Raw genomic sequence first — 22062 nt, 5'->3', positions numbered from 1 at the left:
AAACACATTATTACATGTGAAATAATAATCTCTTCCCAGAGAGGAGATGACCTCCTGTTATCCCAAAACTTTAATTAAGGGATAAAATGCTCCCTTTGGGGGCGCCTGGGTGGCTCAGTCATTAAGCGGCTGCCTTTGGCTCAGGGCGTGATCCCAGGGTCCTGGGATGAAGCCCCACATCGGGCTCCTCCGCTGGGAGCCTGCTTCTTCCTCTCCCATTCCCCCTGCCTGTGTTCCCTTTCTCGCTGGCTGTCTCTCTATCTCTGTCAAATAAATAAATAAAATATTTTTTTAAAAAATGCTCCCTTTGTACATGTTCAAAAATAGGAATTTGGAAGTTTTTGGCTTATAGTGGTGTTTATGCCATGACGGATGAGATCGCCAATAAAATGTGTGTAGATAGTGAAGACAGAGGTGACTAAAAGTTGAGCCCTCAGGAATTCCATTACTATTGATTGGGAGAAAATGAAGAACCAGCAAAAGTAAGTTAAAAATACAGAAATTATTAACGGTGTCAAGACCTGGTGAGAGGACTTTTAACCAAAATCTTAAATGTGATTGTTCTGTTTAGAAGTTTGCTCATAACATTGGATCTGTGAAGATAAAGGTGCAAATAGAATGAGAATTACATGGGAATTGAGATAACAGAAAAAGAAAAAAAATTCTTAAAAAGTTGAGTTTAAAAAAAAAAAGGTTGTAAGGGTGTGACTGAGAAGTGGTAGAAGCAGGAAATGTACTGGGTGGAAGAGTGAAGTGTAACTGATTCAAAGTGGCCAACGTAGGGGCGCCTGGGTGGTTCATTTGGTTGGGCATCTGCCTTCAGCTCAGGTCATGATCCTGGGATTCTGGGATAGAGCCCAGAGGCGGGCTCCCTCTCCCAGGGGAAGCCTGTTTCTCCTTCTCCCTCTGCCCCTCCTACCTGCTCATGCTCTCTCTCAGATGAGGAAATAAAATCTTTAAAAAAAAAAAAAAAAGGACTTCTGGGTGACTCGGTTGCTTAAGCGTCTGCCTTCGGATCAGGTCATGATCACAGGGTCCTAGGATTGAGTCCTGGATCAGGCTCCCTGCTCAACGGGGAGTCTGCTCCCTCTGCCAGTTGCCTGCCCGGCTTGTGCTCTCTCTGTCTTTCTGACAAATGAATAAATAAAATCTTTAAAAAGAGAGAGATTTGGTTAAACAATCTGTCTTTGCCAACTCCTTAGGGCTTGTCTCTAAGGAGTTCCTTAAAACCATGGCAGCTTTGGAAGGAAATATTTTCTGAGTGATGTTGGACATAAAGGTGTCCTTTATTTTCTTTCTTTTTTTAAAAGATCTTATTTATTTGAGAGAGATCAAACACAAGCAGGGGGAGAAGCAGAGGGAGAGGGAGAAACAGGCTCCCCACTGAGCGGGTAGCCTGATGCGGGGCTTGATCGATGCATTTATAGTACAGTGTATGAAGAGGACAGTGGTGAGAAAAGCACAGAAAGTGGGCAAGGCTTTTTCTACCAGGTATCAGAGGACACCTGAACTGTCAGAATGATCAGAAATTTGGGAAGGGAGATGATGGGTTTGTGAGGAATTGATCAGGTGGAATAAGTAGTATTGTTTTTTTACAGATTGTATTTATTTATTCACAGAGCACAAGCAGGGGGAGCGGCAGGCAGAGGAAGAGGGAGGGAAGCAGGCTCTCCGCTGAGCAGGGAGCCCAATGTGGGGCTTCATCCCAGAACCCTGGGATCATGACCTGAACTGATGGCAGACACTTAACTGATTGAGCCATCCAAGTGCCCCTTAAATAGTATTGTTAATGATAAAAATTTAAGTATTCTAATAAATTTACTTTATTAAACTTTCCATTTTACCACCTTTTTTTTTTAAGATTTATTTATTTATTAGACAGAGAGAGACAGCCAGCGAGAGAGGGAACACAAGCAGGGGGAGTGGGAGAGGAAGAAGCAGGCTCCTAGCAGAGGAGCCCGATGTGGGGCTCGATCCCAGAACGCCAGGATCACATCCTGAGCCGAAGGCAGACGCTTAACCGCTGTGCCACCCAGGTGCCCCTATTTTACCACCTTTTAATATTTGTTTAAATGGAAAGGTTTTTGTTTGTTTTAAATCTTATAAGAGCATTTACAGTATTTAGTGGGAAGCTTTTGGAAATTAGTTTTTATCAGTCAATTTTAGTAATTATTGTGAACCATTGGCACCTGGATGATACTTTCAAAAAGTTGCTCTTTTTCCTCTTTATTACATGTCTTTGGTCAGTCATTTACCTTTCATTACCACTAAAACATTTATGAGTGTAATATCAATATGTTGAAATCCTAAGCCAGAATGAGCATTCATAGAGGCAATTAAAGTTAAATGAAATCATATGGGTGGGGCACTACTTCATTAGGACTGATTTTCTTCTAAAAATAGACACCGGGAGTATGCTCATAGGGAAGAAAAGGCCCTGTGAGAGCACGAGAAGATGGCCATCCACAAGCCAAGGAGAGAGGACTCAGGAGAAACCAAACTTGTTGACACCTTCGTCTTCAACTTCCAGCTTCCAGAACAGTGAGAAAATGAATTTCTGTTGTTTAAGCTACTTCAGTCACAGTAGACTGACAAAATTGTCATTTAATGTGTTCTCACCAAATAAATAAGCTGGACATCCAAAAAGATACAGTTAGGGGACACAATTGATACTATCCTAAAAAGACTACAAGGGAACGTAGCTGGTTCAATCAGTGGAGCACGCGACTTTTGACCTCAGGGTTGTGGGTTCCAGCCTTACCTTGGGTGTAGAGATTACTTAAAAATGAAATCTTAAAAAAAAAAAACAAAAACTTACTTTAGAGAGAGAGAGCATGAGCGAGAGGGGCAGAGAGAGAGGGAGAGAGAATCCCAAGTAGAGTCCACACTGAGGATGAGCCCCAGGCAGAGCTCGATCTCAGAACCCTGAGATCACTACCTGACCCAAAACCGAGAGTGGGAATCTTAACTACCTGTGCCACCGAGGCGCCCCTAAAAATAAAATCTAAAAAAAATTACACAGTTATAAAGTAGCTCTTTGTAAAATTTAGAGGATTTAGTATAGAGCTTCCAATTTTACTTCCACTTCTGTTGATTTTTGCTTCCATTTGTCAAAATCACTGATGACACAGGTAATGGAGAAGTTTTCTGTGGGAACCAGAAACAAATCCTGTTTGTCCACCCGCTTCAGGGCAGCCTAGCATGCCTTTTCTTGCTCTTCTGTTACGACCCTGTATGGAGTCTTTTTTCTTCTTCCTGACAGACACATTAATACAAAACTGAGTAATAATGCTCCAGGCCATATACATTTGAAGAACAATAACATGTTTCCACTTATGTGTGAACTCTTTTATGTTTGAACGACACTGTGAAATGAGATGTCATTTAGATAGAGGATTTCGGGACATCTCAAATAATATTTTTATCCTCATGGAGCAGGCTGAGCTTTATAGAGTCGAAATAATGTCTGTAAGCCGCGTTTAACAACGAGCAAAACCCCTCCCTGCTTTGACGCAGGAGCGCGACTAGCATTCCCGGGCAGCTGCCTGGACCATCCTCCGGTGGAGCACTGTGAACGCCCTTTGCAGCTACTACATTTCCCAGAAGATCCTGCGATGGGAGCCAGCAGCCATGAGCCAATGAGGGACCAAGATGAGGGATTTCCGAGCGTGCGCGTCGCCTCAGGGCGGGACTTCCGGTTGTCATCACCCCGGTCATTTCTGCTTCTCGCTGGTTCTTTCACCCGGTCGGAGGTTCCGGAGCTCCCGGTGTGGGTTGTGGTGACGCAACCAGAGAACGGGCGGGAGGAGGCGCTGTCCCCGCCGCACAGACTTGGGTCCGCTGCTCAGCGACGCCGCCCGGGCTGCCCCGTGCCGAGACGGGGACCGCGGGTCCGCTCCGCCCACAGAGTCCGATGGCGGCGGCCGCGCCCAGGGACCCGGCTCAGGTAAATGCTCGTCCCCCGGGCCCTCCCCGCCGTCCCCCCACCCAGACCCGAGAGGCCCGAGCGCGGGGCGCCTGCTCGCGTCCCTGCGGCCCAGGCCCCAGTGTCCGGGACAGGGAGGCGCCGGTGGGCGGGGGCCCCGTGTGTGAGCGCCGGCGTGCTGGCTGCGGGAGTGGGCTCGGGGCTGAGGGGCCGGCTGGGGCAGAGGCTGGAGGGGGCCTGAGACGGGAGGATTCTGCCCTCAGGCGACAGAGCGTGAGGCGGAATCGCGCGTAGAATGCAGGCAGAGGTGAGGTACCTTGGTTCCTAGGGCCCTAGAGGATCGTGAGCAGAATAGGGATACAGTCTGTGTTAGGGTGTTAACAGCTTTCCAAAAAGCTGTTCGAGGGAGAACAGGTTGGAATGGGGGTGATGAAGACAGGCAGGCACCGGGAGTTGAGTTCTTGACCAAGGTCTCAGAGCTGGTAGGAGGAGCACTGAGGCACAGACGTTAGTCCCATAACAGGTCACTTGGTTACAGAGGATGCCCAGCTCACTCGGTTGCCTTCCTCTTCCCACAGTTTCTGGAGGCTGAAAAGGCACTTAAGGCACCTACACAAGGAGGGAGAAGATCTCCCAGTCCCTCACTTGCCCTGACACCACCCCAATGGTGTATAGGATTGTGGTAACCTGAAACGTTCACTTATTTTTCCAGCTGTTGGGTCCGGGACCTTCCAGATACCCCAAGTTCAGGGTCCTCAATGCAGGCCAAGGGTCACATGGAGGTGTTCTCGGTTTTGTCAGCCAATGTAAACAGGTGTGGAAGGTTATTTCAGGAACAGATACCAGTTTGTTTAAATGCTTGAAGGCGTGCCTGAGTTAGAAACAGGGTATAGCAGGTCTTCATTCTTTCTATTAAGAACAAAAAGCAGATCAAGAATCAGGCCTGTAATGTGGGCTGCCTGAGAACTTGGGCATCTGTTAGGGAAGTGATGGGAAGTTTGGATAGGGGGAAAGAGTTGGTGATACCCAGGTTTAACAGGCTCCATCTGGCTGCACAGTGGAGAACAGATTATGGGGTTAAGGAAGGAGATGGGGAGCCCGGGAGGAGGCAATTGCTATAATCCAGATGAGTGTTGATGGATAGGAGTGGTGGCTGTGGAAATAGAAGAAGGGGTTGGACTTCTGTCCATTTTTTAAGAAGGGCCAAGTAGACTTTTGGATGTTGTAGATGAGGAAGAGAAAGGAGGATTCAGGGAGGATCTCAGGGTTTTGGGTGTTAGCAGCTGAAGCTATGAAAGGTCCATCAGCTGGGATGGGGAAGTTGGTGGAAGGTTAATTTCCACTGGGAATATCCTAAGGTTTTTGGCCCTATTAAGAATCTGAGAAGTTTCAGAGAATTGAGTACTAAAGAATCAAATGGGCTGCTGGACACACAGGTCTGGAATCTTGGGAGACGTCCAGGATGGAGACATCCAAAAGTGATGGCTATTGTGTGCAGCAAGGTGGAGAGCTGGATCACATATGGGAGGGCAGGTTGTGGTGTCGTGGTGGTAATGCTGTTTAGTGGGTTAGAAAGAAGAGGGTGCATGACGAGGGAGAAATTTGATAGTGGGAGCAGTGTGGGAGAGAGGATGATCTGGCAGGCGGCCACTACTTCCCTGGGATGAGTGGACATGAGAGAGCTATGGAGGCAAAGTAGAAACTGAATCAAGATGATAGTGAGTCCAGGCCTGGTGTTCATTCACTACCGTACAGATTCACCAAATTTTGTGGTGAGCTTTTATGGCATCTGTGGTGTTTCAGTCTTGCTGGTGGATAAGGTCTGGGGAAATGTTCATTTGTGAGAGTCACTGTGCCTGGCATGGAGACCAATGGCGTTTTGATGTGCTTTTAATGAAGGTTAAGTGGAGAAAGGAGGGTTATTGCTGCTGAGGGACAGCAAGGGCAGCACAGAAGTATCAGAGGGTCATAGGTATCTGAAATTTACTTGTGGTTCTAGGTGACTAATATTGAAGCAAAGATCACAAGTAGATGGACAGGCCTTCAAAGCAGCCCTTGGGGCTTTCTTTGTCGGTGGGATCCATCAAAGGACAGGGGCTATACTAGATCATGTTTGAAATTTTCAAGCAGTCTGGATGCCACGTGCCCAGTGCATGTGTGAGTCCAGGGACATGCCTGTGGTGTGGGGCACGGAGATGGCAGAGCTATGGGAATGCATTTGAGGGATCTGAAGATGTGAGAGGTTTGGTCTACTGAATGATGTGCACATTGAGAGTAAGTATGAGCTGAGGGCCCTAGGGCCCTGGTATTGGGGACCTCAGAGTGAAGCATGAATCCATGTGGCTTCACTATGTCTTGTATGTACAATCTGTGAGATGTAGGGGAATTGCTTGGTAGGAAGGATGGGGCCCTGGAGACCAGGCCTAGAGCTTACATGACATTTATCTGCCCCCGCCTATTGTTGCTGAGAGCTGAATATAGTGATGAATGGGATCATGAGGAGAGAACAGCCATCAGTGGTGCTAAGGCCTGGTACCTCCTCTGGGGTGGGGAGCTCCAGAGGAGGATGAATGTGGAGTAGATGTATGGGAGATGGAGTGTGGGTTCTCAGAGACAGAATGTTCATCGTTTTATCCGTCCCATTCTTGACAGGGTGACGTGACCTTTGAGGATGTTGCTGTGTACTTCTCCCAGGACGAATGGAGTCTCCTTAATGAGGCTCAGAGACGCCTGTACTGTGATGTAATGCTGGAGAACTTTGCACTTATATCCTCCCTGGGTAAGACCCTCCCCCTCTCCAGTGATGTAAACTAGGTTTTACATTACCCCATGCCCCTCTTTTCCCAGGGGGTGCTCTGTCCTTTTCAACATATAGAGTATAGGTACTGCTTGCTTCAACAGTTTCTTGAATAGTTGTTGTCCTTGGTAGGGCTGTGTTTTTGCGCCGTCCTCTTCTCTCCCCACAGGCCCGATACTGTCTGTATTGAACCCTCAGGAAGAATTTGAGTTCAGTAGTCTTGCAGTGAGGCTAGTGGGTGGCATCTTGTTTGTCCTCTCCGTGGCCAGGTTGTCTCTCTAGGTCTATGTTATTTCTGTGTCCCTGGTTTTGTTTCCTTTTCTTTCTTTCTTTTTTTTTTTAATGTATTTATTTGACAGAGAGAGACAGCCAGTGAGAGAGGGAACACAAGCAGGGGGAGTGGGAGAGGAAGAAGCAGGCTCATCGCGGAGGAGCCTGAGGTGGGACTCGATCCCAGAACGCTGGGATCACGCCCTGAGCCGAAGGCAGACGCTTAACGACTGCGCTACCCAGGCGCCCTGTTTCCTTTTCTTATCTGACATTTCATTGGGCTTCCCTGTGCTGGGAATTGCAGGTATTATCATCGTCATTACCTGCCTGGACCATGGACTGTTTTTTTAAGACTATCCTGTACTGTTCTTTTTATAGTGTTCAGATTTCTTTTCTTTTTTCTTTTTTCTTTTTACCAGCTTTATTGAGGTATAATTGACAAATAATATTGTATATATTTATATTTAAAGTGTACAGTGTTATGATTCGATATTCATATACATTATGAAATGATTACTATAAACAACTTAATTGACATATCTATTACTTTACATATTTACCTTTTTTGGGTGTGTAAGAACACTTAAGATCTGTTCTCTTAGCAAATTCAAGTATACAACTCAGCATTATTACTAACTATAATCACCATGCTGTACATTAGATTCACAGAACTTAATCAAGCTTGTAACTGACCAGTATCTCCCTGTTTCCCGTAGCCCCCGCCCCTGGCATTCTACTCTTTGTTTCTATGGGTTGAACTCTTTTTTTTTTTTTTGTACAAAACAAAAATATTTTAATACCTTTAAAATCCAAATTTTTCTTTAAAATCATTCAGAAAAAGATTCTCAAGCCAGCATTAACACCTCATTAAATAGTTACATTAGAGCTATTTAATATACAAAGAGACATCTTTTCCCCAGTCACTTCCTTCTAATGTCTTTTCCAGAATCATACACTTTTTTGCTTCTCTCCGCTCCCCATGCCACGGTTTCTTTAGATCATGAAAACTAAATTTGTTGAACACCAGAAATCTGTTAATATGACATTGTATAAACCATAACATTTTGTTGTTGACAGAACATCTGAGCTTTATACATAAGAGTAGCATGGGTGAGCCCCAGAGCCTTTACTAAGACACAGCTTAATAAATCCTAGTGCTACCAATAAAAAATAGGAGGAGAAAAAAGGAAACTGGACCCTTATTTTACATCACTCACAAAAATTAACTTGAATTAGAATAAGAACTTAAACATAAGACCTGAAATTATAAAACTTTATTTTTTTTTAAAGATTATTTATTTGAGAGAGAGCAAGTGAGCACACATGTTCAAGTGAGTGGGGGGAGGAGCAGAGAGAGAAAAATTTTAAAGACCTTCCATTCTGTACTAATGTCTATACCAGTTTATCTCACCAACTGTATATAAGGGTTTCCTTTTCTTCACATTCTTCACCAACAGTTGTTCTCTCTTGCTTTTGGATAATAGTCATCCTGATAGGTGTGAGGTGATACTGTGATTTAGATTTGCATTTTTCTGGTATTAGGGATGTTGAGCATCTTTTTATGTACCTGTTGGCCATTTGTGTGTCTTTGGATAAATGTTTATTGAGGTTCTTTGCCCATTTTTTATTGGATTTTTTTAAAAAGATGTAATTTATTTATTTGACACAGAGAGACAGTGAGAGAGGGAACACAAGCAGGAGGAGTGGGCAAGGGAGAAGCAGGCTTCCCGCTGAGCAGGGACCCCCCGATGTGGGGCTCGATCCCAGTACCCGAGAATCATGACCTGAGCCGAAGGCAAACACTTTAACGACTGAGCCACCCAGGCACCCCCATTTTTAATTGGATTATTTGGTTTTGTTCTTGTTATTGTGGAGGATTTTTTAAGATTTTATTTATTTGACAGAAAACACAAGTGGGGGGCAGGGGCAGAGGGAGAAGCAGGCTTCTGGCTGAGCAGAGAGCCTGACATAGGGCTCAATCCCAGTACCCCGGAATCATGACCTGAGCTGAAGGCAGACACTTAACCTACAGAGCCAGCCAGGTGCTGCTGCTGCTGTTGTTGTTGTTGTTGTTGTTGTTGTTTTTTAAGATTTTATTTATTTATTTGACAGAGAGAGAGAGAGAGCCAGGGAGAGAGGGAACATAGGCAGGGGGAGTGGGAAATGAAGAAGCAGGCTCCCAACGGAGGAGCCTGATGCGGGGCTCGATCCCAGAACGCCAGGATCATGCCCTGAGCCGAAGGCAGACGCTTAACGACTGAGGCACCCAGGCGCCCCTCAGGTCGTGATCTTGTGGGTCGTGGGATTGAGCCCTGTGTTGGGCTCCGTGCTTGGCAGGGAGTCTGAATTTTCTTTCCCTCTGCCCCTCCCCCCACTCACTTGAACATGTGTGTGCACTTGCTCTCTCTCAAATAAATAAAGAAATCTTTTAAAAAAAAAGTTGCATAATTTCCAGTCTTACGTTTAAGTTCTTATTCTAATTCAAGTTAATGTTTGTGAGTGATGTAAGATAAGGGTCCAGTTTCCTTTCTTCTTTTTTTATTGGTAGCACTAGGATTTATTAAGCTATGTTTTAGTAAAGGCTCTGGGGCTTGCCCATGCTGCTCTTATGTATAAAGCTCAGATGTTCTGCCGATTCTTCTTGAGACTTAACACCAGGAAATTGATAGTTAAATGGATGTTGTACATAAGCTCATTATCTCTCATCTTCATTTGGCCAATAGCCACTGCCAGACAGGACCTTCTTCATCTGGAGTTTGATGATGGACTTAACTTCATCCACTTTGGCTACCGTGTTCTCATTATGAGTCAGCAAGGAGGGGAACTTGTCAGCCTTATTCAGGCCTCGGCCCAGGATTTATGGGATCTGCTTGATCAGAGATTGAAGGCAAAAATGCATCGTAATTCTTGGCCAGCTTCCCGACTACATTTTTTATTCTTGTTTTCTTCAACGCCTCAATGTCCATGTGGGGAATATCCACAGCCTTGGCCTCATCACAGTGCTGGTCCCCCAAAATACATACGGAAAACTTTGGGCGGGGAGTGGATGTAAGCCCAGAATATCCACATTCACCAGCAGCTAGTCTAGCTTCTCAAACTTGCTGTTAGGGTTGGCCAAGTTTTCCCCACACCTTCCCTCTTATTTTAAAACCCAGTGTGGAGGTCCCATTTTCCTTTTTCTATGTGGATATCCAGTTTTCCCATCACCATTTATTGAAGAGGCTGTCCTTTCCTCATTGTGTGTTTTTGGTGTCCTTGTCAAAGATTGGCTGACCATGTGTGCATGGGTTTATTTCTGGGCTCTTTGTTCTATTCCATTGGTCTAATTTTATGCTATACCGTACTGTTTTGATTACTATAGCTTTGGAATATTTTGAAATCAAGAAGTGTGATGTCTCTAGCTTTGTTCTTCTTTTTCAAGATTGCTTTGGCTATTTGGGGTTTTCTATGGTTCCATACAAATTTTAGGACTTTTTTTCCATTTCTGTGAAAAACGTCATTGGAATTTTATTATGGATTGCATTGAATCTGTAGATTGCTCTCGGCAGATTGCTGTGGGTAAATGGACATTTTAATAATATTCTTCCAATCCAAGAACATTGGATATCTTTCCATCTGTCTTCAATTTCTTTCATCAGTTTCTTTTTTTAAGATTTTATTTATTTGTCAGAGACAGAGAGACAGAGAGAGAGCACAAGCAGGGGGAGAGGCAGACAGAGGGAGAAGCAAGCTCCCCCCTGAGCAGGGAGCCCGATGCTGGACTCAGTCCCAGGACTCTGAGATCATGACGTGACCTGAAGGCAGCTGCTTAACCAACTGAGCCACCCAGGCGTCCCACTTTCATCAGTTTCTTATAATTTTTAGGATATAGATCTTTCACCTCCTAGGTTAAATTTCTTTGAGTATTTTATTCTTTTTGATGCTATTGTAAGTGGGATTGTTTTCTCAATTTTTTTTCCAGGTATTTTATTGTTAGTATATATAAATACAGCTTAGTTTTGTATGTTAATTTTTTTTTTTTATCCTGCAACTTTACTGAATTCATTTATTTAATAGTGTTTTGGCGGATTCTTTTTTTTTTTTTTCCTTTTAAGATGGAACATTGCTTGATAGATTTTTTTTTCAAGATTTTATGTATTTATTTGTCAGAGAGAGAGAGCACAAGCAGGAAGAGTGGCAGGTAGAGGGAGAAGCAGGCTCCCTGCTGAGCAAGGAGCCCAGCGTGGGACTTGATCCCAGGACCCTGGGATCATGACTTGAGTTGAAGGCAGACGCTTAACCAATGGAGCCACCCAGGCATCCCAGTGTTTTGGTGGATTCTTTATAGTTTTCTATATGTAAGATTATGTCACCTGCAAACGGATAATTTTACTTCTTCCATTCTGATTTGGATGCCTTTTATTTATTTTTCTTCCTTAATTACTCGGGGCTAGGATTTCCAGTGCTGTGTTGAATAAAATTGGAGCGAGTGGGCACCTTGTCTTGTTCCTGATGCCAGAGGCTGGGGGCAGGGGAGGGAAGCTTTTAGCTTTTGATCATTGAATATGATGTTAGCTGCGGGCCTGTCAGATATGTTGAGGTTCTTTACTTATTTAACTAATTTGTTGGTGATTTTTTATCTTGAAAGGTTATTGAATTTTCTAGATGCTTTTTCTCCATCTATTGATATGGTTGTATGATTTTTACCTGTTAAACTGTTATTCAGTTATGGTGGTGGATTATGTGTATTCATTTGCACATGTTGAACTATCCTTGCATCTCAGGGATAAATCCTGATTGATTGTAGTGTATGTTGCTTGTAATGTGCGATTGGATTTGGTTTGCAAGGAGTTGTTTTTTTTTTTTTTTTTAAGTTTTGTATTTATGTTCATCAGGGATATTGGCCTGTAACTTTCTTCTCTTGCATTGTCCTTAAATGCCTTTGATATCACGGTAGTGCTGGCCTTACAAAATGAGTTTGGAGGTGTTCCCCCTTCAGTTGTTTGGAAGACCTTAAGAAGGATGGTGGCGATGAGTGGGCGGCTCAGTCGGTTGAGCATCTAACTGTTGATTTCATCTCAGGTCATGATCTCAGGGTTGTGAGATCAAGCTTGGCAGCAGGCTCCATGCTCAGTGACGAGTCTGCTTGGGATTCTCTCTCCTTCTCCCTCTGCCCCTCTCCCCGTTCATGCTCATGCTCTGTCTCTCTAAAATAAACACATCTTTAAAAAAAAAAAAAAAGGATGGCGTTAATTCTTTAAATATGTGGTGGAATTCCCCGTGATTCGGTTTGGTCCTGGGCTTTTCTTTGTTGGGAGATTTTCTCTTTACCAGTCTGTTCACATTTTCTATTTCTTCATTATTATTGTCAGGTTGTATGTTTTTTTCTTTCTTTTCTTTTTTCTTTTTCTTCTAGGTTATCCAGTATATTGGCATGTAATTGTTCATTGTCTCTTGATAGATTGTATTCCTCCAGTATCAATTGTGATGTTTCCTCTTTCATTTCTGATTTTGAGTCTTTTTGTCTTAGTGTAACTAAAGGATTGTCAAATTTATTTACCTTCTCAAAAATCCAGCTCTTCGTTTCATGGCTCTTTTTCTATTGATTTTCTAGTGTCTATTTATTTCTACTCCGGTTTTTGTTATTTGCTTCTTTCTGTTTTGACCTTAGTTTGTTCTTTTTCTCATATGTTGAGGTATTAAGTTGCTTATTTGAGATTTTTCTTTTTTCTTAAGGTAGACATTTATTTGTATAAACTTCCCTCTTATAACTGATTTTCTTGCATCCTGTAACTTTTAGTGCGTTGTGTTTCAATTTTCATTTGTCTACATATATTTTTTTTTTCTTCTTTGACCCATTGTTGTTCGGAGGAATGTTGTTTAAATTCTACATGTTTGTGATATTTTCCAGCATTCCTTCTGTTAATGATTTCTAGTTTCATGCCATGTGATTGGAAAAGATACTTGATATGATTTTAGTCTTCTTAAATGTTAAGAATTGTTTCATGGGGCACCTGGGTGGCTCAGTGGGTTGAGCATCTGCATTCAGCTCAGGTCATGATCCCAGGGTCCTGGGATCGAACCTTGCATTGGGTTTGCTGCTCAGCTGGGAGCCTCCTTCTCCCCCTGCCCATGCTTTCTCTCTCTCTCTCTCAAATAAATAATAAAATCTTAATTTATCTGTGAGAGAGAGATCATGAGCAGGGGGAAGGGTAGAGGGAGAAGCAGACTCCCCACTGAGCAGGGAGCCTGATGTGGGACTCACTTCCAGGACCCTGGGATCATGACCTGAGCTGAAGGCAGACACTTACCTGACTGAGCCACCCAGACACCCCAAATAAATAAATAACATCTTTAAAAAAAAAAGTTTCACGACCTAACATGTGAGAGAGTCCTAGAGAATGTTCCATGTGTACTTGAGAATAAAATGTATTCTGCTGCAGTTGGATGGCATCTTCTATATATGTCTCTTAGGTGCCTTTGTTATAAGTGCAGTTCAAATCCAACATTTCCTTATTGATTTTCTGTCTGGATAATCTGTCCATTGTTGATTACTGGTTATTGAAGTCCTCTACTGTTACTGCATTGCAGTCGATTTCTGATCTGTTAGTATTTGCTTAATATATTTAGGTGTTTGAATACTGGGTATGTATATACTTGTTATTGTTAAAATTTTTTTTTTAAGATTTTATTTATTTATTCGACAGAGATAGAGACAGCCAGTGAGAGAGGGAACACAAGCAGGGGGAGTGGGAGAGAAAGAAGCAGGCTCCTAGCAGAGGAGCCTGATGTGGGGCTCGATCCCATAACGCCGGGATCACGCCCTGAGCCGAAGGCAGATGCTTAACCGCTGTGCCACCCAGGCGCCCCTGTTATTGTTATATCCTCTTGATGAATTGACTTCTTTATATTCTGTAGAGACCTTTTTTGTCTCTTATGATAGTTTTTGACTTTAAAGTCTATTTTGTTTGACATAAGAATAGTTTCCCTGCTCGTTTTGGGTTTTCATTTGTATATTCGTAATTGGGTTACTCTCTTCCAGTAAAGTCAATGTGTACTTCACAAGTGTTTCTTTGTGTTCAGGTTGCTGCTGTCGAGCAGAGGCTATGGAGACACCCTTTGAACAGAGCATTTCTGTAGGTGTATCACAGGCCAGGACTCCGAAGGAACCTCGGTCTTCCCAGAAGACCCACCCCTGTGAGATGTGTGGTTCAGTCTTGAGAGAGATTTTCCACTTGGTTGGGCACCAGGGAAAACAAAACAGCCAGAAACTGTTCAAGTATGGGGCATGTGTGAAACAAATTTACTCTAGTGCAGACCTTCAACAGCATGAGAAGCAGCACATGGGAGACGAACCCTTCAGAAGCCGTGTGGACAGGGCATCATTTGTGAAGAGCAGCAATTTCCATGATTCAGGAAAGCCCTTAACCTTTGAGGAGATTGCGAAGGACTTCCTGGCCACCTCAGAACATCTCCAACAACAGGCCACTCATACAGGGGAGAATAAAATCACTGAGTCTGGGGAGACTTTTCAAAGCATAAAAAGTCATCACACCTGGGAAGAATGCAAGAAAGCCTGTGGTCCCAAACACACACTTGTTCAGGACCAGGGTATCCACACTGGAAGACAGTGTTTTGTGTGCCCTGAATGTAGAAAAACATTCAGGTACAAATCCTCACTTCTGATTCATCAGAGAGTCCACACTGGTGACAAACTTCATGTGTGTAGTGACTGTGGAAAATCCTTTAGGGGAAGCTCAACCCTCAGTCAGCATCGAAGAATTCATACTGGGCCAAGGCAGTACAAATGCAGCAAATGTGGGAAATCCTTTAGCCAAAAATTTGTCCTCATTTATCCTCAGAGAAGTCACACTGGAGAAAATTGTTACGTGTGCCGTGTATGTGCTCAGTCTTTTAGCCAGAACTCTATCCTTATTCAACAACGTGCAGTTCACACTGGAGAAATGAGTTATGAGTGCACTGAATGTGGGAAATCTTTTAGACGAAAATCTGATCTCATTGAACATTGGAGAGTACACACAGGAGAAAGGCCTTATGAATGTAGTGCATGTGGGAAATCTTTTACTTCTAGCTCTGCGCTCCGTTATCATCAGAGAATTCATACTGGAGAAAAACCTTATAAATGTAGTGAATGTGGGAAGTCTTTTACCTCTAGCTCTGGCCTCCGTTATCATCAGAGAATTCACACAGGAGAAAGACCATATGAGTGTAATGATTGTGGGAAATCTTTTACCCAAATAAATCACCTCATTATACACCGAAGAGTTCACACAGGAGAAAGGCCTTATGAATGCAGTGAATGTGGGAAATCTTTTAGCCACAAATCTTACCTCTCTCAACACCAGAGAGTTCACACAGGGGAAAGGCCTTATGAATGTAGTGAATGTGGAAAATCTTTTACCTCCGGCTCTGCCCTCTGTTACCATCAGAGAGTTCACACTGGAGAAAAACCTTATGAGTGTAGTGAATGTGGGAAATCTTTTACCAATGGCCCAATACTTATTCGACACCGTAGAGTTCACACAGGAGAAAGGCCTTATGAGTGCAGTGAATGTGGGAAATCGTTTACCCAAAGAAATCACCTCAATATACACCAGAGAGTTCACACAGGAGAAAGGCCTTATGAGTGCAACGAATGTGGAAAATCATTTACATCTGGTTCTGCTCTCCGTTACCATCAGAAAGTTCACATTGGAGAAAGGCCTTATGAGTGCAGAGAATGTGAGAAGTCTTTTACCTCTACCTCTGCCCTCCGATGTCATCAGAGAGTTCACACAGGAGAAAGGCCTTTTGACTGCAGTGAATGTGGGAAATCTTTTAGGGATAGTTCCCAGTTGAATCAACACCAGAGAGTTCACACTGGAGAAAAGCCTTATGAATGTAGTGATTGTGGGAGATCCTTTAGTCAGAATTCATACCTCTCTAAACACCGGAGAGTTCACACTGGAGAAAGGCCTTATGAGTGTAGTGAATGTGGGAAATCTTTTACTTCTGTCTCTGCCCTTGGTTATCATCAGAGAGTTCACACTGGAGAAAGGCCTTACGAGTGTAGTGAATGTGGGAAATCTTTTACCAATAGCTCCATACTGATTCGGCATCGCAGAGTTCACACAGGCGAAAGGCCACATGAGTGCAGCGAATGTGGGAAATCCTTTACCCAAAGAATTCACCTCATTATTCACCGGAGAGTTCACACAGGAGAAAGGCCTTTTGAGTGCAGTGAGTGTGGGAAATCTTTTACCTCTCGTTCCACCTTACATTATCATCAGAGAGTTCACACAGGAGAGAGGCCTTACGACTGCAGTGAATGTGGGAAATCTTTTAGCCGAAAATCCAATCTTTCTCAGCATCGGAGAGTTCACACCGGAGAAAGGCCTTAGTTGGGTAGGAAATATATAGTCTCCTTGTTCAGTGTAATGACACCAGAGGATACTCTCTGTGAGGCACCATTTGTCTGAACTCAATCTACTACATCCAAATGCCAGTAGTGGAGAGATTTCCCTTAAGTTTCAGTTACGTGGAAGCATGTGTGGCTATGTTGCATTTTTTAAACTTCCCAGGGCTCTTTCCAGATTAATATCGCTGCCAGTCTGTGGCCAAAGCTATGTAATTCTACCACCTGGCAAATCTCTACAACATGCATCAGTCATACCCCACTGTGCTCAGGGAAGCTGACCACTGTTCTCATTTGTTGGAGGAAATTAGGAGTAACCTGAGTCCTTCAGGGGACCCACATTTACTTTTTTCTGACTAATTGGCATGGACCTGACACATATTGTCCTAGAGAACATCACATGAGTTCAGCTGGTGGAGAAGGACCACCATTTGCAGGGACATGGTCTCTGGAGATATTAGTGATTAGTTTTTCCACCTTCCAAGTCACTAACTCAAGAACTGCTAGTCCCTATTGCTTTGGTTTGTACAATAACAAGTCCTTATTGTTTAAGTCTTCTTTAATCTTGGGTGTTCTATTTACCATGTATGGTGGTTTATAAACATTCTGAGGTCTCCAAGCATGAAGGGGTGAACAACTTTCACTGGGGAGGGTCTTAAACTTTCTGTGCTTCAAGGGGACAGCACAGTGGCCAAAATTAGCCTACTGCTTTTTGCCAGATTTGTACTGCCCATGGCCTCCTAGAAAAGACTGCAGGGAGGGCTTTCTGGTCCTCATTTGAGACTGGATGCTATGAGTTTGGGGAGTGTCAGAGGTTGCCCTGAGAAGGATCAGGTGTGAGAACCTCAGGTGCTTCTGGGAGCAGCATAAATTTTTTCCCTCGTTCACAGAGGATATCACGGGGGATGTCAGCACTCTTGAGGGGAACCTCTTCCCCAGGTCCTGCAAAGAGCCATATGCCCCAATGTCCACATTTCTGTAGGTGATGGTTATTGGTTGTAAGGCCATAAGGTTCAGGGGAAACCAGAACTGCTACAGAAACATTGGCTTCATAGGGAGTGGAGGAGACCACAGCCACCCAGATGGAATGTGCCTCTTCTAAAAGTGCACCCACAAATACTACTGTATTAGGGACTGCGGACTGGTGTGTGCACCAGTCGGTGGACCTCCAGGTATAGTTATCTTGTGTAGCTTATGTCATTGTCGTTGGAGATAATGGAAAGGTTTTTTGGATTCCTGCAGCCTCTCAGTGATGTTCACCTCAAGAACATGGCTGCACGGGCAGGAAAACAGATCAAGAAAAGGGGGATCTATAGTCCAGGGATGTGGCTTTTGTGACCCACCCAGTAGTCCTTTTGACTGTGGTGAAAAGCCCTTCATTGATCGCTGTATTTGCTTTCACTGAGCAAAACTGGCCTCCACAGGGCAAGAATGTGCAGTGAATGTAGGGTTGCAAAACCTATTTTCCAGAAAGAGTTGGACAAACAGATTTTTTATTTTGAATCATTTTGAGAAGCTTTATTAAGGTATAATTTACATGTAATAAACTGTACATACTGGAAATGTAGTCCTTGGTAAGTTTTGACATGTGAACCTGGAACATCAGTCATGATAGTGATCATATGTGTCATTGCATATTGACCTCATGTCTTTTAATAATCTCTCTAACTGCCCTCCCAGCCCTCCAAGTCACTGTTGATTTACTTTCCAGTACAATAGAAAATTTATTTTCTATAATTTAAATAGTAGGAGTCAAAGTTTTTTTTTTCCTACTTTTATGTTGCATAAATAATTATAGATTCATCAGTGGTATGTAAGTTGCTCGTTTTTTGTTTTTTAGCTCAGAAATATTCTTATCTCTGAGGATAGCAGTATTAGTTTACCCATTATTTTGTTTGCGGACGTTTGGGTGTTTCTAATTTTTGCCTATGGAAAAAACGATAAAAACATTTGTGTGTAACTATATGGATATGTGTTTCACTTACCTTCTGTCAGTAACTCAGTAGAAAGTCTGAGTCATAGGGTAGATAAATGTTTAACTTAAAGGAATTAGTAAATTGTTTTCTAAATATACCTTTTTGCATTCTTCCAGCAGTGTGTGGGAGTTGCATTTCCTCCACGTCCAAGCGGATGGTGTAGTTCGGTCAGTCGTTCTTAATTTCAACTCTTTATAAGTGTGTAGTGCCGTCTTAGTGTTTTAACTGCATCTCCCTAAGGAGTCCCGATGAGCATTTTTTTTCAGATACGCATTTGCTATCTATATTTTTGCTAAAATGTCTGTTCATATCTTCTGCCTATTCTGTGAATTTTGGTGGTTCTCCTTTTACAAAAGGATATGAAACCACAAAGATATATGTTGGAATTTGACTTGTGGCTTTTTTACTTTGTGGAATCATTTTTAATACTGGAAGTATATGTTCTCATTTTTTTAGTTTCTTTTATGCTATGCATAATGTAATGGACACATACACACTTTTAATTTTAATCTACGCTATTGACATCTTCTTTGCTTTCTAAAGTCCAGACATTTAATAATAAAATAAATCCTTACATTGTAGTGTTCACCCATTTTCCTGGTCTATCATTATGGAGGTTGGTGGGGGTGGAGCAGGACTCTGGAGGCACCAGAAAGACTCAGGATGAGAAGGTGTTTTTTGAGTCCCAAACCCAACAGGGAGGGAAATAAGGCACTGATCAGGATCTCCAAGCCTTGGGTCCAGGCAGCCTGGGCTGGAATCCCAGATCCCCAGGACACACAGGCAAACTACCCACCCTCTGTGGGCCTCAGGTTCCTCCTGTGTAAAAGGGGTGTAAGGTGTGGGCTGCTCCATAGCGTGTGGAGGAGGTTAAGAGCTGAGGTACCCATTCACTGTGCACTGGCTGCATCTGTGGCCTTTCTAGGCCTGGGCAACTCCAGCCTCTGCCGGCAGCAACATCCTTGGGCCAAGCAATCTGTTTCCCCAGTGGCCCAAAGGCTCTCTACCGCTGGGTGTGTTTGAGAAAGAAATGGGGCTTCTCCTGTGGGGGTGGAGGGGCTTCTCCACCTCGGAATCTGGGCAACTCAGCTCCCTGACTGATGTGGAGGTGATGGTGCTTACCTTGGCGCCTGTGAGGATTACTAAGACTCTGAGCACTTACCCGTGTCAGGACTCCAGGGTTTGCATTGTGGGCATCTTTTCTAATTCTTAAAGCAACCTAAGGAGGTGGGAATGGGAATGATTATTGTATTTCTAGGGAAGTGTAGGGTCAGAAAGATGAAGTTGGTTCCCCAAGGTCATATAAGAGACAAGCATTGGATTCCTGAAACTGGATTCAAAGCTGAATGACTAGCTCCAGACCTGGGTATGTTTAACCCCTATAGCACAGCTCGTGAAGCCATCAACCCAGGGGAGGTGAATAGCAAGGGCCAAGAACGCACTGCCGCTGCTGTTCCTGTTGGAATTACCATCGTGACCATTTTCCCGCTTGCCCTCTGCCCCCACGGTCCTCATGGGAAAGCCATTTTTGTCTACAGTGCCTCCCCTTTTCTCTCAGCCACAGTACAAAGGCTGCCATCAGCCTCCTCCTTGAGCCCAGCACAGAGCTTGAACCTCAAGACGCCTTGATGATTCAGGGTTGGATCTCTGCATCTTTATCAGCAATGGAGTGACAGCTCTGATCCCACCCACCAACCCAAAGGTCAATATGATGCCTTAGTTGTACTTTTTCAGGTGTTTATGACTTCAACTCTGGTGGGCTGCACACAGCCCAGAGGATCCAGTACGTGGATGTGTGCCGGAGATCTCTGGGCTCCTGGTCTTGCTAGGTAAGGGCTCATCTCACCAAGGGGCATCTCTCTTCCCTGCTCCCTCTGTGCTTTTCCCATATGAGGCAGCACCAGGCTCTGGAAAGAGCCAGCTGGAACGTCAAATGTGCCGGGTCCCAATCCAGCCTCTCTTCCAGAGCTGTGTGACCTTGACACACACCCAGTCCAATGAAGGACTGGGCAGCTGCTTCTGCGGCTCCACCATCAGTTGTTCGCTTTCCCCTCGGAGCCTGCAGCATTGACATAGGAGATAGTGGCCAAGGTTATAATAGCAGGCATACATCAGGTGACGATGGCAGCAGGATGATAGGTGGAATAAAGTTGGAGGTTATAAAATAGACAAATATTGGCTGTCACGTCCCTTAGATAAGGTTTGGGAAATTAGAAATGCACAAGGGAGACTGCAGGGGCACCTGGGATCATTAAGGGACCTGGGATCGAGTCCCGCGTCGGGCTCCTCTACTGGGAGCCTGCTGCTTCCTCTCCCACTTCCCCTGCCTGTGTTCCCTCTCTTGCTGGCTGTCTCTCCGTCAAATAAATAAATAAAATCTTTAAAAAAAAAAAAAAGGGAGACTGCAGAATGTAGTGGAGCCAAGGATAGAATCAGGTAGCAGAAGACCGGGGCCCTCTCCTTGCCCTGCTGCTTGCTTGCTGTGTGACTATGAGTAAATTTCTCAGCCTCTCTGAGCTTTGCTTCCTCATCTGCCTGGTGGAGATCATGCCTGGGCCCCACCTACCTCACATGGGCCATTATGAGAAAGAGAAGATGTTGGTTGCAAAAGTGCCAAACCAGTTTTAGTTATCGTTTTGCTACAACTTTGGTTTTAAGATCTGGTACCTGACCTAAAGGAGTTCACAATCTGTTTCTTGTAAAGACAAAGCATATGCAGCAATGAGAAAGACAGCACAGAAGTCAAATCACTATGTTGTACCCCTGAAACTAATGTAACATTGTGTGTTAACTATACTCAGATTTTAAAAATTGGAAAAGAAGGAAAGGAAGAAGGAAGGACAGAAGAAAGAGGAAGGAAGGGAGGGAGGGAGGAAGGAAGGAAGAGAAAGAAACAAAAAGAAAAAGGAAGGAGGGAGGGAGGGGGGAGGGGAGGGAAGGGAGGAAAGAAGACAGCACAGGCTCGGTGCCAGAGAAGTGGCATAGACAACACATGCTCCAACAGTTGCAATCTGGGCCAGCTGGGTGATTCTGGGTGGCTTCATGCATAACCTAACTGTAGTTTCAACCCTCATAGGAATATAATTTTTAACAAACCAAATGGGAATTTCCTGGCCAAAACTAGGAATTAATCCCTTGATAGACCCCTGTGGATCCCCTTAGGAGGGCAAGCTTTCCTAAAACAATGCATTCTTTGCTAATAAATTTCCATTTTCTGCACTCCTCTGCCTTTAAAAACTTTGCATTTTGTATATCTCTTTGGAGCTGCCCTCTACTTGCTAGACAGGATGCTGCCTCATTCATAAATCCTTAAATAAAGCCAATTAGACCTTCACAATTACTCAGTTGAATTTTTTAAAATAGTTTTAGCCCTATCAATATCTATTTTATTCATCCCATTTAAAAATAATCATCCTGTTTGTTCACTCCTATCAATATTTGTTTTGTTCACTTTATTCCTTAATAATTGTTTAAAAATTTCTGCCCTGCTAAAACCAGTCTCTTGACTCTGTCTTCTGCTTTTTCCCACTCTCTGGTTAATTAATGTAATATTTTATTTTATTTTTTTAAAAGATTTTATTTATTTGACAGAGAGAGACAGCTAGAGGAGGAGTGGGAGAGGGAGAAGCAGGCTACCCGCTTAGTAGGGAGCCAACGTGGGGCTCGATCCCAGGACCCTGGGATCATGACCTGAGCTGAA

The 22062-nt window shown here is 43.8% G+C and overlaps 1 protein-coding gene and 1 pseudogene across 1 annotated transcript; one reads left to right on the top strand and one right to left on the bottom strand.

Annotated features, from left to right (window-relative positions):
• Positions 1-3582: 3582 nt before the first annotated feature.
• LOC123777001 (uncharacterized) lies at positions 3583-20631 on the top strand. Its single transcript, XM_045773425.2, has 3 exons — positions 3583-3946; positions 6578-6704; positions 14055-20631. The coding sequence occupies exons 1-3, from the start codon at positions 3914-3916 to the stop codon at positions 16370-16372; spliced, it is 2478 nt and encodes an 825-aa protein (XP_045629381.2). The 5' UTR covers positions 3583-3913; the 3' UTR covers positions 16373-20631.
• On the bottom strand, positions 9565-12560 carry LOC123776550 (large ribosomal subunit protein uL1 pseudogene; annotated as a pseudogene).
• Positions 20632-22062: the final 1431 nt, after the last annotated feature.

Source organism: Ursus americanus, chromosome 21 (assembly GCF_024610735.1).
Source record: "Ursus americanus isolate L20-20 chromosome 21, mUrsAme1.1.p, whole genome shotgun sequence".
Classification (NCBI taxonomy): Eukaryota; Metazoa; Chordata; class Mammalia; order Carnivora; family Ursidae; genus Ursus; species Ursus americanus.
Note: the sequence above shows the minus strand (reverse complement) of the source record. Positions and strands in the feature narration are given on the sequence as shown.